At 38.3% G+C, this 15,180-nt stretch overlaps 1 protein-coding gene across 1 annotated transcript; it reads right to left on the bottom strand.

The window, feature by feature from the left end:
* Window positions 1-6,146: 6,146 nt before the first annotated feature.
* LOC120875973 (olfactory receptor 4A47-like) lies at window positions 6,147-11,891 on the bottom strand. Its single transcript, XM_040257708.1, has 2 exons — window positions 10,971-11,891; window positions 6,147-6,158 (listed from the first exon to the last, which is right to left on the bottom strand). The coding sequence occupies exons 1-2, from the start codon at window positions 11,889-11,891 to the stop codon at window positions 6,147-6,149; spliced, it is 933 nt and encodes a 310-aa protein (XP_040113642.1).
* Window positions 11,892-15,180: the final 3,289 nt, after the last annotated feature.

Raw genomic sequence — 15,180 nt, 5'->3', positions numbered from 1 at the left:
TCGGTTGAGTGAGCTCTTTCACTTGGTGGAGCAATAATATCATTGGTTTCAATATCAAACTAAGTTACAGTTAACCTTGAAGGAATGGAAAATAATTCAAAAGGAATTGAGAAAGCAACAGCAGAAGGGTAATGTGATCCCTTTGAAGTTTTGGACTTTGTGTAGTGCTATAACACAGGCTTTGACCTTGCTCTCTACTGATAATGAAACTAAATCTAATGCTTCAAGAAGGGGAAAAATAATTTATGAGGATATGTCAGACGTTGGTGGGGCTTCTGCATCGCCTGAAGGCAAGGATACAGATGAGCCTCCTCCTGTAAATGGTGAAACATTTGATCGTTCAGAATCTGATTCGGAGGCTTCTTCAGTTTCGTCAGAGGAGGGCAAAGAGATTAAAGAAATGACCCATCTATTCCAGGAGTGGTGGAAGTCCCGTAGGGAGGAGAAGAAATCTACTCCTTCTGCTCCTGCTTGTGCTTCTCTTTTCCCACTGCGGTTACTCGGCCGATGTGGGCAGGGAACATTGTCGGTTCTCCTTTCCTTTGTCTATGCTTCATGATGATGACTTGCCTGCTCCCCCTGGTGGGTTTATCGATCCTCCACAATTGTTTCCCATCCAGAGACAGCAGGATGGCAATGTGATAAATGTTCAATATGCTCCTTTGGAATATAAATTTTTTAAAGATCTTAAAGCTGCAGTAGCACAATACGGTCCTCAATCTCCCTTTATTTTGGCTATGCTGGACTCATTGGGGAAAGGCAAATTAGGGGGAAGATAAAATTTCAGAGATATTATTACAAACTTTAGCATTTGAAAATGCAAATCCTGAATGCAAGCGTATACTGGGACCTTTAAAGGGACAGGGTGCATCTATAGCTGAATATATCAGAGCCTGCTCAGGAATAGGAGGGACTGAACATCAGGCTAATGTCTTTGCTACAGCCTTGGCCAAAGTTATGAGGCCACCAAAGGGAGGTAACTGCTTTCATTGTGAAAAACCTGGTCATATGAAAAGAGAGTGTCAAAAATTAAAAGCGGATCAAGGTGCAATTCCTAAAGACAGATCTCTTGCTGGGAAGAATAAGACTCCTCCTGGACTTTGCCGTCGGTTCGGGAAGGGGTTTCATTGGACTAATGAATGCAGATCTAAAACAGACAAAATGGGCAACTCAACACCGGGAAACTATCCTGCGGGCCTAAGTCCTTGGGGCCCAGGGACAATACCGAGGACTTCTCCTCCTTGCTCTCCTCCCATCCCACCTGCCCCAACCCTGTTCCTTCCCAGCAACCGTTACGAGCCAATCCCCCCCGTTAAAAGGACCTCAGATGATGATTTCAGACTTGCAGTCTGCTACTTCAGGGAGTGCTGCTGCTGATTTGCCACTAGCTGATAATGTTCTTTTGTCACCAGGGGGAGGCATTTACCAATTAAAAACAAATGTATTTGGACCACTGCCAAAAGGCACTTTTGGCTTGATATTAGGCCGTAGCAGCACGGCTTTGAGAGGTTTAACCATAATTCCTGGGGTAAAGACTCTATGTTGGGGAAATTTTAATTATGGTCTCTACTTCTACCCCACTTTCACTGTTAGCTGGGGAACGTATTGCTCAAATATTTCTCCTCCCTTATCACCCCTTTTTGGCTCTTCCTAATGAACGAACAGGAGGATTTGGAAGTACTGGGTGACATATATTTTGGGAAATGCTTATCAAAGATTCTCGCCCTGTTCTCTCCTTGATTATACAAGGAAACAACTTTGAGGGACTAATAAACACAGGGGCGGATGTTTCAGTCATTTCTTCTCAACAATGGCCCCAAGATTGGGAAAAAGAAAAAAGCCCTTTAATGCTGATGGGATTGGGCTCCATTGCAGATGTCTGGAAGAGTACCCATCCCTTGCAATGCCAATTCCATAATGGAAGATCAGTGTTTGTTACCTTTTATATTGTAAACATACCTATTAATATATGGGGAAGAGATCTTCTCTCTCCTTTGGGGGCTTCTGTAACCATTCCATCAGAAAACTAGTAGCCACTGCTCAAATTCCTTGAGCACTCCCATTAAAATGGTTAACTAATATTCCAAAATGGGTTGAGCAGTGGCCATTACCACAAATGAAGCTCGAGGCATTAGAATAATTAGTACAAGAACAACTCCAACTTGGTCATATAGAGCCCTCTACCTCCCCCTGGAATTCTCCTGTTTTTGTTATAAAAAAGAAATCTGGAAAATGGAGAATGTTAACTGATTTACGAGAAGTTAATAAATGTATTGAACCTATGGGAGCATTGCAATTGGGACTCCCCTCTCCAGCTTATTCCTCAGAATTGGTCCTTAATGGTGTTAGATCTTAAAGACTATTTGTTTTTTGTTTTTTTACCATTCCCCTACCATTGCAAGATAGAGATAAATTTGCTTTTACAATTCCTGTTCTTAATCATGCTCAGCCTGTTAAACGTTATCAATGGACAGTCTTACCACAAGGAATGATAAATAGTCCTACCTTATGCCAAGAATTCATAGCTCGCTCTTTACAATCCCTCCATCGAGAATACCCCAATTATATTCTATATTATTATATGGGTGATCTCCTATTAGCAGCTCCTAGTATTGCTGAACGTGATGAATTCTTTTTAAAAGTACAAGAGGCTTTGAGACTATACAACTTGCAAATAGCCCCGGAAAAAATTCAAAAGGACTTTCCTATTTCATATTTAGGCACAATATTGGAACAACATAGAATTAGGCCCCAAAAGTTGCAAATTAGAAGAGACCATCTCAAAACCTTAAATGATTTTCAAAAGTTATTGGGAGATATTAATTGGCTACGCCTGGTACTTGGAATTCCTACTTATCAATTATGACATTTGTTTTCTACTTTAGAAGGAGATACAGCTCTGGATAGCCCCCGGACCTTAAACCCATTGGCTTTACAGGAACTTCAATTTGTTGAGCAAAGACTAAATGACGGCTTTTTGAATTACTTACATGCATCTCAACCTATTTCTTTTATCATATTTCATACCCCTTATTCCCCATCTGGTGTAATTGCTCAAGAAAAAGGATTAATAGAATGGGTTTTCTTACCTAACAGTTTTTCCAAAAAATTGACTGTATATATGGATAAATTAGCCTTCCTTATACAGAAAGTTCTCCATCATATTTTACAATTGTCAGGATGTGAACCACACCAGATTGGTACTCAGTTAACAACTGCTCAAATATCTCAATGTTTACAATTTAATGAAAACTGGCAAATTTCTCTTGCCTCATATCCTGGTTCATTTTCTCATCATTATCTATCATCTAAATTGATTGATTTTCTCCGGACTAACACTATGATATCTCATTCCCCAATTTCAGATGTTCCAGTTAAGGGACCCACTATTTTTACAGATGCAAATAAAAATACTGCTGGATATTGGACCCTGGAAAATTCCAAGGTTCTCCCCCACTCATTTTCTTCTGTACAGCCTGCTGAATTGTGGGCTATCTATTTAGTTTTGCAAGATTTTCCCCAACTTCCTATTAACATTGTTTCAGATTCTCGATATGCTGTCCTCTCTTGCCTACAGCTTCCCCATATCTCCCTTCCACTGACCCTTAAAACAGCTATTGATAAATTGTTTTACCAAGTACAACAATTGCTCTTGCAGCATTCAGAGTTAATTTTCTTTACTCACATCCATACACATTCTGCCCTTCCTGGACCCTTATCATTCAGAAATGCTACAATTGATGCCTTACTTTATCCTACAGAAGCAGCAAAACAAGAACATCTCTTACAACATACCAGCTCCAAAGGATTACAAAAATCTCATGCTATTACTCAAAAACAAGCTCAAAATATTGTTCGTTCTTGTTCCATATGTGCACCCTTTGCTTTGCCATTTACCCCACCAGGTGTCAACATAAGAAGACTACAAGCAAATCAGATATGGCAAATGGATGTAATTTACATTTCTTCCTTCAAACAACAAAAATGTGTGCATCATACTATAGATGATTGCACACATTTTCAATGGGCCACTGCATCACATTCTGAAAAGGCTGACACTGTTATTACTCATTTGTTATCTTGTTTTGCAGTTATGGGATTACCAACTGAATTGAAAACTGATAATGCACCTGCTTACCAATCCACAAAATTAGCTCACTTTTTATCTCAATACCATATAACTCATACTTTTGGTATTCCTTATAATAGTCAAGGGCAAGCTATCATTGAAAGAGCTAATTGTACCTTGCATGATTATCTTGAAAAAATAAAAAAGGGGGAACAAGAGAGATTTATGAAACCTAAAGACATTTTGAATAAAACCTTACTTACCCTAAATTTTTTGAATGTTTGGAGGAAGGGAAATCTATCAGCAGCAGAGTTGCATTTTCAGGGGAAAGAAGAGGATAAGAAGAACTTGAATACACCTATTTGGTATAAAGATAAAGAGAAAGGTTGGATCCCAGCATCATTAATATATTTGGGACGAGGGTATGCTTTCATTTTTGTTGATAATTACAGGTTTTGGACCCCAGCAAGACTGATCAAAATCAACGATGGCTGATCCCTTTGTTCAAAAATTCGAAGAGCTTACTATGCAGAGAAGTCTTACTTCCCGTACAAGGGAAGCAACACCTCCTACATGGGGTCAAATAAAAAGGTTGACTCAGGAAGCAGAGAAGACGTTAATGAAGGCAGGGCAACCTCTGAATCCTACCAATCTTTTGCTTGCCATGATGCCGGTGGTGACCTGTCAGGTAATCAGTGTATCGGCAAGTAATCATACATATTGGGTGTATATACCTAATCCCCCATTAGTAAGAGCAGTTTCCTGGGGGGGGGGGGGAACCAGAAGTGCAGGTATGCACTAATGAGACTGCCTTCTTTCCCTTGCCAGCTTGCGGGGGAATAGAACAACTATCTCATCATAAACAACAATATAATATTACTAATTTGACCATTGCAGTGGAAGGTATTCCTTTGTGCATAGGAGGACACCCCTTTTGTCTGTCCACCAAGGAACATTCTCATCATTCTTATAATACATGGGGGGTAAAGTATAATAATTACCATTTTTGCTACTTTTACTGTGCTTGTTTCCACCAGGGGATTTAACACCTCGACAAAACCAATAGACATTCATAATGGAAAACACATGTCGCTATGTCCTGTTAACTTTTTTGTTCCTTCTCTAGAATCTTTGGAATGGGAATGTTGCCGAGGTCATCGACCCTTTAAAGTCATGAATTATTCGGGGTCTATCATTGTAGATTGGAGTCCAGATCATGGGCAATTCTTAGAAAAATGGTCAAATAAATCTTTTAGGTGGCATCATGCAAATAACACTTTGATGGGCAATGGTAATGAACCAGTTAAATGGCAGCAATTTGCACTTGTCCCTCCTCAATTACAATTGCAAGGATATCCGCACATTCAAGGAGATATTTGGAAACTATGGGCAGTTTCTGGTAATCTCACTATCTGGTCAGGAAATTATACTTTGGACAGTGGCGACTCTTTGGGTCCATTCCATGTTAATTTACATGTTAATAAATCTTATTCCACAATGGCATGTGTAAAATATCCTTTTGCATTGTTATATGGGAATCGGACCTGGAATGATACTGTGGGGTCTATGTCATGTGACTATTGTAATCTAACTCAATGTGTAAATCAGTCTTGGTGGGAAGAATTTGAAAGATGAGCCTATAATTCCAATTTCTCGCTATTAATTGTTAAGGCTCAAACAGAAGTATGGTTACCTATAAATCTGACTCAGCCGTGGTCAGATTCTTTTGCTGTTTCTCATCTAGTAACCGCTGTACAGACTTCACTACACCGATCTCAACGTATGCTTGGTGTGGTCATTGCTTCGATTCTAGCAGTTGCGTCAGTAACTGCAACAGCAGCGGTGGCAGGTCTTGTGTTACACCAAGGAACTCAAACAGCTGATTTTGTTTGGGACTGGCATAAAGACTCTCTGTTATGGCAACAACAGCGAGATTTGGATGCACAACTTGCTACCGGCGTGCTCAATCTTCAACGCACCGTTTCCTGGCTTGGAGATCAATTAGCTGTTTTATCTACATGAAGTGTGTTGAAATGTGATTGGAATTCTTCTCAGTTTTGTATAACACCTGTACCATTTAACATGAGCCCTTCAAGATATTAACCGAGACATATAAATAAAAAGAGTTCTAGATGTCCATCATCTAGAGTGATTCCGCCTAGCCCCCAAGAGGTGGCTGGATAGCCAATGACGGGTAAGACCCTCAGAGGAGGGCAACCTAAGACAGGCACAGCTGTGAGAGGGGCTGGCGAGGCTGGAGGTTGGCCGCCTACAGCTTTACGCCTTGCTCTACAGAACATCAATACAAATGTCTCGAGGGCTTAAATAAAATAAAAAAGGGGGAGATGAAGGATTAATGCAGCCACAATAGGGAAAGTGGAGATGTGCTGCTTACAAACAAGATGTTCTGCCAAGGAGATGGACACAGCATGGAGATTAATGGTCTCTTGCTAACGAGGGAGCTTTCCTTTCTTTTGATAAGAAAGAGAGAGGATTCTGGACAGACTGCAGTAAAAAGAGGTTTCACTCCCCTTGCTGTACGATAACATGTATGCACCTGCACTGTACTGAAAAGGCTTATTCATACAGTCTGGAATTCTGCCTAGGGGGCTTTATAATAATAAACGGCAATTAGTTTGTCCAGTTGATCCTCTGGCCAGAGTGGTGTCCTGTCTGTCTCTTGTGTGTCTCGTATGTCTCATGTGTTTTGTGTCATTTCACTTGTAATCACCAGTAATCAACAGGTGGCAAAAATACACAGAAGAACTGTACAAAAAAGATCTTCATGACCCAAATAATCACAATGGTGTGATCACTCATCTAGAGCCAGACACCCTGGAATGTGAAGTCAAGTGGGCCTTAGAAAGCATCACTATGAACAAAGCTAGTGGAGGTGATGGGATTCCGGTTGAGCTGTTTCAAAACCTGAAAGATGATGCTGTGAAAGTGCTGCACTCAATATGCCAGCAAATTTAGAAAACTCAGCAGTGGCCACAGGACTGGAAAAGGGCAGTTTTCATTCCAATCCCAAAGAAAGGCAATGCCAAAGAATGCTCAAACTACTGCACAATTGCACTCATCTCACACGCTAGTAAAGTAATACTCAAAATTCTCCAAGCCAGGCTTCAGCAATACATGAACCGTGAACTTCCTGATGTTCAAGCTGGTTTTAGAAAAGGCAGAGAAACCAGAGATCAAATTGCCAACATCCGCTGGATTATGGAAAAAGCAAGAGAGTTCCAGAAAAACATCTATTTATGCTTTATTGACTATGCCAAAGCCTTTGACTGTGTGGATCACAATGAACTGGGGGAAATTCTGAAAGAGATGGGAATACCAGACCACCTGACTTGCCTCTTGAGAAATCTGTATGCAGGTCGGGAAGCAACAGTTCGAACTGTACATGGAACAACAGACTGGTTCCAAATAGGAAAAGGAGTACGTCAAGGCTGTATATTGTCACCCTGCTTATTAACTTCTATGTAGAGTACATCATGAGAAACCCTGGGCTGGAAGAAACACAAGCTGGAATCAAGATTGCCAGGAGAAATATCAATAACCTCAGATATGCAGATGACACCACCCTTATGGCAGAAAGTGAAGAGGAACTAAAAAGCCTCTTGATGAAAGTGAAAGAGGAGAGTGAAAAAGTTGGCTTAAAGCTCAACATTCAGAAAATGAATATCATGGCATCCGGTCCCATCACTGCATGGGAAATAATGGGGACACAGTGGAAACATTGTCAGACTTTATTTTGGGGGGCTCTAAAATCACTGCAGATGGTGACTGCAGCCATGAAATTAAAAGACGCTTACTCTCTGGAAGAAAAGTTATGACCAACCTAGATAGCATATTCAAAAGCAGAGACATTACTTTGCCGACTAAGATCCGTCCAGTCAAGGCTATGGTTTTTCCAGTAGTCATGTATGGATGTGAGAATTGGACTGTGAAGAAGGCTGAGCACCAAAGAATTGATGCTTTTGAACTGTGGTATTGGAGAAAACTCTTGAGAGTCCCTTGGACTGCAAGGAGATTCAACCAGTCCATTCTGAAGGAGATCAACCCTGGGATTTCTTTGGAAGGAATGATGCTAAAGCTGAAACTCCAGTACTTTGGCCACCTCATGCAAAAAGTTGACTCCTTGGATAAGACTCTGATGCTGGGAGGGGTTGGGGGCAGGAGGAGAAGGGGATGACAGAGGATGAGATGGCTGGATGGCATCACTGACTCGATGGACGTGAATCTGAGTGAACTCCAGGAGTTGGTGATGGACAGGAAGGCCTGGCATGCTGCAATTCATGGGGTTGCAAAGAGTCTGACATGACTGAATGACTGAACTGAACTGAACAGAACTGAATGAAGCGACTTAGCAGCAGCAGCATTTTAAACTATATTGTTTATCTTATTTATATTCAATTTATTATTTTATTTGTAATAAATTGGAATAGAGATATACAAGCTTAGGCATACCTCTGAAAAAGAATAGTAATGAGGGACTGCTAGCCTCTTTACTTATCAAAATGTGTTATATATCATAGCAATTATATTATGTGCCAATCTCCACATGACTAAAGAGGCCCTTGAAAAAGAATAGTCATCCCAGTGCACCAGCCCCAAGCATCCTGTATCCTGCATCAAACCTAGACTGGGGGAAAAAAAAAGAATAGAGTCTTGAATTAGATCCAAATACATGGACTTCAGGATACAATAGTCAGGATTTTAAATCAATGGCAAAAGTATATTTACATGACCATTTAAAAGAAACCTAAAATTTGGAGAAACAATGAAAAATTCAATCCATATTTATCTCCAATAGCAAAATTAATTCAAGAAAATCAAAAGTTTCCATATGATATCAAAAATGTTTTAAAAATGAAATACTAAAAAAGAATTGAAGAATTATCACAAGTGAAATGAGAAAATTCTTCATAAGCAATATACAAAAAACCCGAGTACAAAGTATAAAAATATTACTGCAAAAAGTACTCTACATAGGATAAAAATTTAAGAACATATAACCAGAAAATATATATACAATGTAAAAGAGATCATTTCTTTAATATATAATCTCATAAAAATCAAAAATTGAATGCAATAAAGACATACATATAAAATATCTACCAAAATATAAATACAACTCAAGTTAAATGTATTGACTGATGCCCAGCTAAATTATATAAAAAGAGTAGCAAAGTATAAAAATAACTTTAATCAGTTGTTATAAATATTTATCAGGTACTGGTCTTGAAAGTATGGACAAATGAATTCTCACTCACTGTGGACATCACTGTAGTTATTATACAACCTCCAGAAAAAGTTTGTCAATAACTATCATATCAACATTTTAAATGTGTATGTTACCTGATCATTGATTCAAATATCAAATCAACAATTTTATGCCTAGGTAATCATATTTGCACATATTCAAAAACATATATTTATTTGAAAGCTGCTTATCATAAAAAAGTTTAAAAGCACATGAAAAGGAATGGGCATATGAATTTTAATATAAATTTATAAGAAGTATTGTGAAACATGAGAAAAGTTAAGGGATATGTTTGAGCTGGCATTGAAATATCTTTAAGATGTGGCATAGTAAAAGCAAGTGTGATTATATATATAGAAAAAGCAAATATATATATGGCAAATACACTGGCATTTGCAAAGATTTTTATTAGATGAAAATTAAGAAATAAAATTGGATTCTTCCTCTTAGAGTGAAGATTGGAAAATATTGAGAGAAAGGGAGAAATTTGTTTGACACTTCACCCCATATTATTTGGTTTTATTTATGTTGTTTATTATTATCTATTTTACTTCAATTTTCCTTTGAACACTAACAGTATTAAAGTAAAATGTGTGTGTATAATGCAACTGAAATATACTAACAAATGGACTTATATACAATTAAATATTTTACATTGTAAAAATTAAAAAGTTTATATAAATTACAAGAAACTAAATAAAAATTATCTTGTCTCTGAAAAAAAAGTAAAAAAGCTAAATGCATAAATTGATTAAAAATCAGTGTTACTATATAATGCTTTTCCCACTTAATCATTATTTATTACTAAGTCCTTACCATATAGGCATTACACATTTCTAGGTACAGTGATAAAGAAGTAATTATGGACCTTACATTCTAGTATGGAGGAAACTGTTATTAATAGCACAGCTGTATAATTGTAATCTTTAATTGCAATGATCATAAACTCTTTGAAGACAGAGAATTTTTTCTTTTTAAAGAAAAAATTTTAAATCAGAATCAAATTTTAAAATGACTTCTGTATTCTAAGGATATGGAACCTGCTGTCAAATGACTCCCTTCATGGTAGATGATGCACTTATTTAATATGAGATATGAAATTAAAAGACGCTTACTCCTTGGAAGGAAAGCTATGATCAACCTAGATAGTATATTCAAAAGCAGAGACATTACTTTGCCGACTAAGGTCCGCCTAGTCAAGGCTACAGTTTTTCCAGTGGTCACGTATGGATGTGAGAGTTGGACTGTGAAGAAGGCTGAGCGCCGAAGAATTGATGCGTTTGAACTGTGGTGTTGGAGAAGACTCTTGAGAGTCCCTTGGACTGCAAGGAGATCCAACCAGTCCATTCTGAAGATCAGCCCTGGAATTTCTTTGGAAGGAATGATGCTAAAGCTGAAACTCCAGTACTTTGGCCACCTCATGCGAAGAGTTGTCTCATTGGAAAAGACTCTGATGCTGGGAGGCGTTGGGGGCAGGAGGAGAAGGGGACGACAGAGGATGAGATGGCTGGATGGCATCACTGACTCGATGAACGTGAGTCTGAGTGAACTCCGGAAGATGATGATGGACAGGGAGGCCTGGTGTGCTGCAATTCATGGGGTCGCAAAGAGTCGGACACGACTGAGCGACTGAACTGAACTGATGATGTTCCTTCTCCAGAGCTTCTTCACAGCATTAGTCAACTCAGAATTTCTTAGACTGTAGGTTAGCGGGTTCAGCATGGGGGTTATGACTGTGAAAATCACGCTCAATAATTTGTCAACAGGGAATGTCGTAGCAGGTCTTACATACATGAAAATACAGGGAACAAAGAAGCAGACAACCACAGTGATGTGGGAACCACAGGTCTGGAGGGCTTTCCACCTCCCTTCCTCACTCAGGTTCTTCAGAGAGTGCAGGATGACTCCATAGGAGACGAGCAAGAGCAGAAACACTATAGTGCAGATCAGTCCTCCATTGGCCACAACTAAGATGCCAATGACATAGGTGTCAGTACAGACAAGTTCCAATAAGGCATACATGTCACACGTATAGTGATCAATGACATTGGGGCCACAGAATGGGAGCCCATAAATAGTGCTAAGTTGAATTACTGAGTGAAGAAAACCTCCAACCCAGGACACCACCAGCAGTACAACACACACCCTCTGCCTCATGACAACCAAGTAATGCAAGGGCTTACAGATGGCCACATAGCGGTCATAGGCCATCACCAGCAGAAGGAAGACCCCTGATCCAGCAAAAAGGTGCTCTGCAAACAGCTGGGTCATGCAAGATTCAAAGGATATGGTTTTTTCCCCAAATAACAACTCTGAAATCAATCTGGGAGTAACAGAAGTGGAGTAAGTGACATCCATACATGATAAGCTAGCAAGAAAAAAGTACATCGGTGAGTTCAGGGTCTCACTGACAGCTATAGTCACTATAATAAGAAGGTTGCCCACCAGAGTCAAAAGGTAGATGAACAGGAACAAAACAGAAAGGACATTCCGTGCGTTTGGATTCTGTGTAAGGCCCAGAAGGACAAAGTAGGTTACATTATTTCCTGATTCCATCTAAACTAGACAGGAGCTGACTTCACATATTAAAGCAGTTTACCTAAGAAAAACAAGGCGGGGGAACACTTAATGGGGAAAAGGTGCTCAAATGTTTAAAAATAATTTTTTATTCATTCATTGGAAGAACGTGTATAGAACATCCATTTGTATCTAATGTGTCATAGACATTTTGATTAATTGAATAAGGCACAGTTTTTTATTTGTTTTAACCTCAGTGATATGACACAGAATGAAAAAGTAAGCAATTCCCGACACATGTATTAAGTTCCATTAAATTCACACAGTGCTGAAGAGTCATAATATAGAAATATATCAAATGAGTATCACAGAAGACTTTCAAGAGGAAGCAGTACTTGAGCTGAGTGTATAAAATAATTGAAAGTATAAAGAAATAGGAAGAGAAAGCCATGAAAATGTATAGCATTTATAGACACAAAGTATAATATATGAGACACACTTAAGGTAATACATGTAATCAATGGGTAGATGAATGTGTGAGTAGAAGATCCTTGTCCTGAATTGTCTCTAACCTCACTGACACTTCTTAGGTCTCTAGGTGCATATTTCCCTTTTCTGACCAATAAGTTAGACTGCAGCAGTCTAATTTTGCATCTCCAACCCCTAAATTTCAAACGTTTTTTTGTAACATCTCTAATTTTGATATCAAATTGAATAGCAATTTACTATTTGTAAAACTAACTTCTGAATTTTCCACAATAAACATGAACATTTTCTAAAAAAATTTAAAGAGGCATTCCTTATTTATCTCATTAAATACTATAATTTTCCATGTTATTGTCCAGAGACAAAATTTTAGTGTTCTTTACTCATTCATTACTCTCATAAAATTTAAATAAATCCTACTAACTCTACTTTCAAAATATATCATAGATTTGATCATTCCCTACTTAATTTCTTCTAGGTCCACCATAATAGCCTCCTACTAAGTCTCTCCACATTTATATTGGCCTCAAAAGCCAGTTCTCCTGAAGCAGCCCAAACTGTCCCTTTTAATTTTATTCTGATAACATCACTCTACTTCTCCAAACTCCTACAGTATATTCCAATCACATACTCATAGTTTAATGCAACTCACTTAATATTTACAGTAGCAAGAGCTGTAATTCTTGTTTCAGACGTGAAGACATTAAGGCTCAGAATATCTAATTCATTTTCTCAAGTACACATTTTTAAGTCATATACCTAGAATTGAATCTAAGTTTGATTTACTATAAGTAATTTACTCTCTTATATAACAAAGAAAGTCTCACAACTATGAGCCTGGTTCCCAGTATTTAATGTCAGTCTTACCTTCTGGATGCTTATTCAGAACCTGAAGAATAACTTGAAGTTACTCATAAACACTTGGGATTATTTTTCATCCAGTATGACAACAGAGGGCAAAAGGCTACCTTATTACTTGAGCATATAGTTTATTTGACTGTCTGTCCATTTGCTTCATGGAGTCTTTTGATTATTCAGATCATTTTTATGTGCAGTGTAGATTATTTGAAAGGAATACCATGGTGTGCACACTGATAAACAAGTTTGTTGCATTAGGAAATATATCAAAATGACAAGCAAATCCTACATATACATAGAAGAAATTAGCTAGTTATTTGGCAGGGACATTTTTCACAAGTAACTTCTTTCCTACTAACTTCAAAAAGAAAAATAGCATTTGACTGTTAGTTCTTTTCACTCTGTCATATTAACATGACCAGACTCGTTGACTGAAATTTTGAAAGACACTCCCATGATACTTTTTAAATCATGCTATAAGTCTAAGAATGGACCTCCTGAAATTGTTATGCCAGGTACTAAACGAATAGCATCTTCTTTCTATTAGGGGTGGAGATCGTGGGCTATTTCATCCCTTGCGGCTGCAATTATCACTAAATCTTGGAATGTGTCCAAGGCTGATTCTTGTTTAATTAATTCACTGGGATTTTCCACAAAGGTTTTAAGGAACATCTATAGGGGCTTTCCTGATGGCTCAGTGGTGAAGAATTCACTTGCCAATGCATAAGATGCAGGTTTGAGCCCTGGGTTGTGAAGATCCCCTGGAGAAGGAAATAGCAAACCATCCCAGCATCCTTGCCTGGGAAATCTCACGGACAGAGAAGCCTGGCAAGCTACAGTCCACGGGGTGGTAAAAGAATTGGACATGACCTAGGAACTAAACAACAATGAAAAATATGTGAAGATATTACTAGAGCAGATCACATAATTAATATCAGAAAGGTATAACATGCAAAAAAAGTAGCTTTAGAATCGTTATGAGGCTGCTGCCAATGAGATAAAATATAGATGCACTCATTTTGATCTACTAGACTTATTAATATATTCTCCCCCGCCATGGAAAGAATATCTTTCCTTTTATTCAATACTAGATTTAATCACCTGAAAATTTGGTTCAGTTCAGTCAGTTCAGTCACTCAGTAGTGTCCAACTCTTTGCAACCCCATGAATTGATTGCAGCACACCAGGACTCCCTGTCCATCACCAACTCCTGGAGTTTACTCAAACTCATGTCCATCGAGTCGGTGATGCCATCCAGGCATCTCATTCTCTGTCGTCCCCTTTAAATAAATAAAATTATACTAAAAATAAAATTAAGTGTTTATTTTTTTGTTTCTTTTTGTTTTTTTCCAAAATGTTTTATTTTATTTTTAATATAAACTTAATTTTTAAATAAATTTATTTATTTTAATGGGAGGCTAATTACTTCACAATATTGTATTGGTTTTGCCATACATCAACATGTATCCACCACAGGTATACACTTGTTCCCCATCCTGAACCCTCCTCCCTCCTCCCTTCCCGTACCATCCCTCTGGGTCGTCCCAGTGCACCAGCCCCAAGCATCCTGTATCATGCATTGAACCTGGGCTGGTGACTCATCTCATATATGATATTATACATGTTTCAATGCCATTCTCCCAAATCATCCCACCCTCTTCCTCTCCCTCAGAGTCCAAAAAAATGTTCTATACATCTGTGTCTCCTTGTCTGTCTCACATACAGGGTTATCGTTACCATCTTTCTAAATTCCATATATATGCATTAGTATACTGTATTGGTGTTTTTCTTTCTGGTTTACTTCACTCTGTATAATTGGCTCCAGCTTCATCCACCTCATTAGAACTGATTCAAATGTATTCTCTTTAATGGCTGAGTAATACTCCATTGTGTATATGTACCACAGCTTTCTTATCCATTCGTCTGATGATGGACATCTAGGTTGCTTCCATGTCCTGGCTATTATAAACTGTGCTGTGATGAA

The sequence above is a fragment of the Oryx dammah genome, unplaced genomic scaffold (genome assembly GCF_014754425.2).
Source record: "Oryx dammah isolate SB20612 unplaced genomic scaffold, SCBI_Odam_1.1 HiC_scaffold_17, whole genome shotgun sequence".
Lineage (NCBI taxonomy): Eukaryota > Metazoa > Chordata > Mammalia > Artiodactyla > Bovidae > Oryx > Oryx dammah.
The sequence above is the reverse complement of the archived record's forward strand: the minus strand, read 5'-3'. Positions and strand labels throughout refer to the sequence as shown.

What these genes read in the sequence shown, in the direction of transcription:
- LOC120875973 (XM_040257708.1), bottom strand. Translation starts at nt 11,891, where the DNA reads ATGGAATCAGGAAATAATGTAACCTACTTTGTCCTTCTGGGCCTTACA.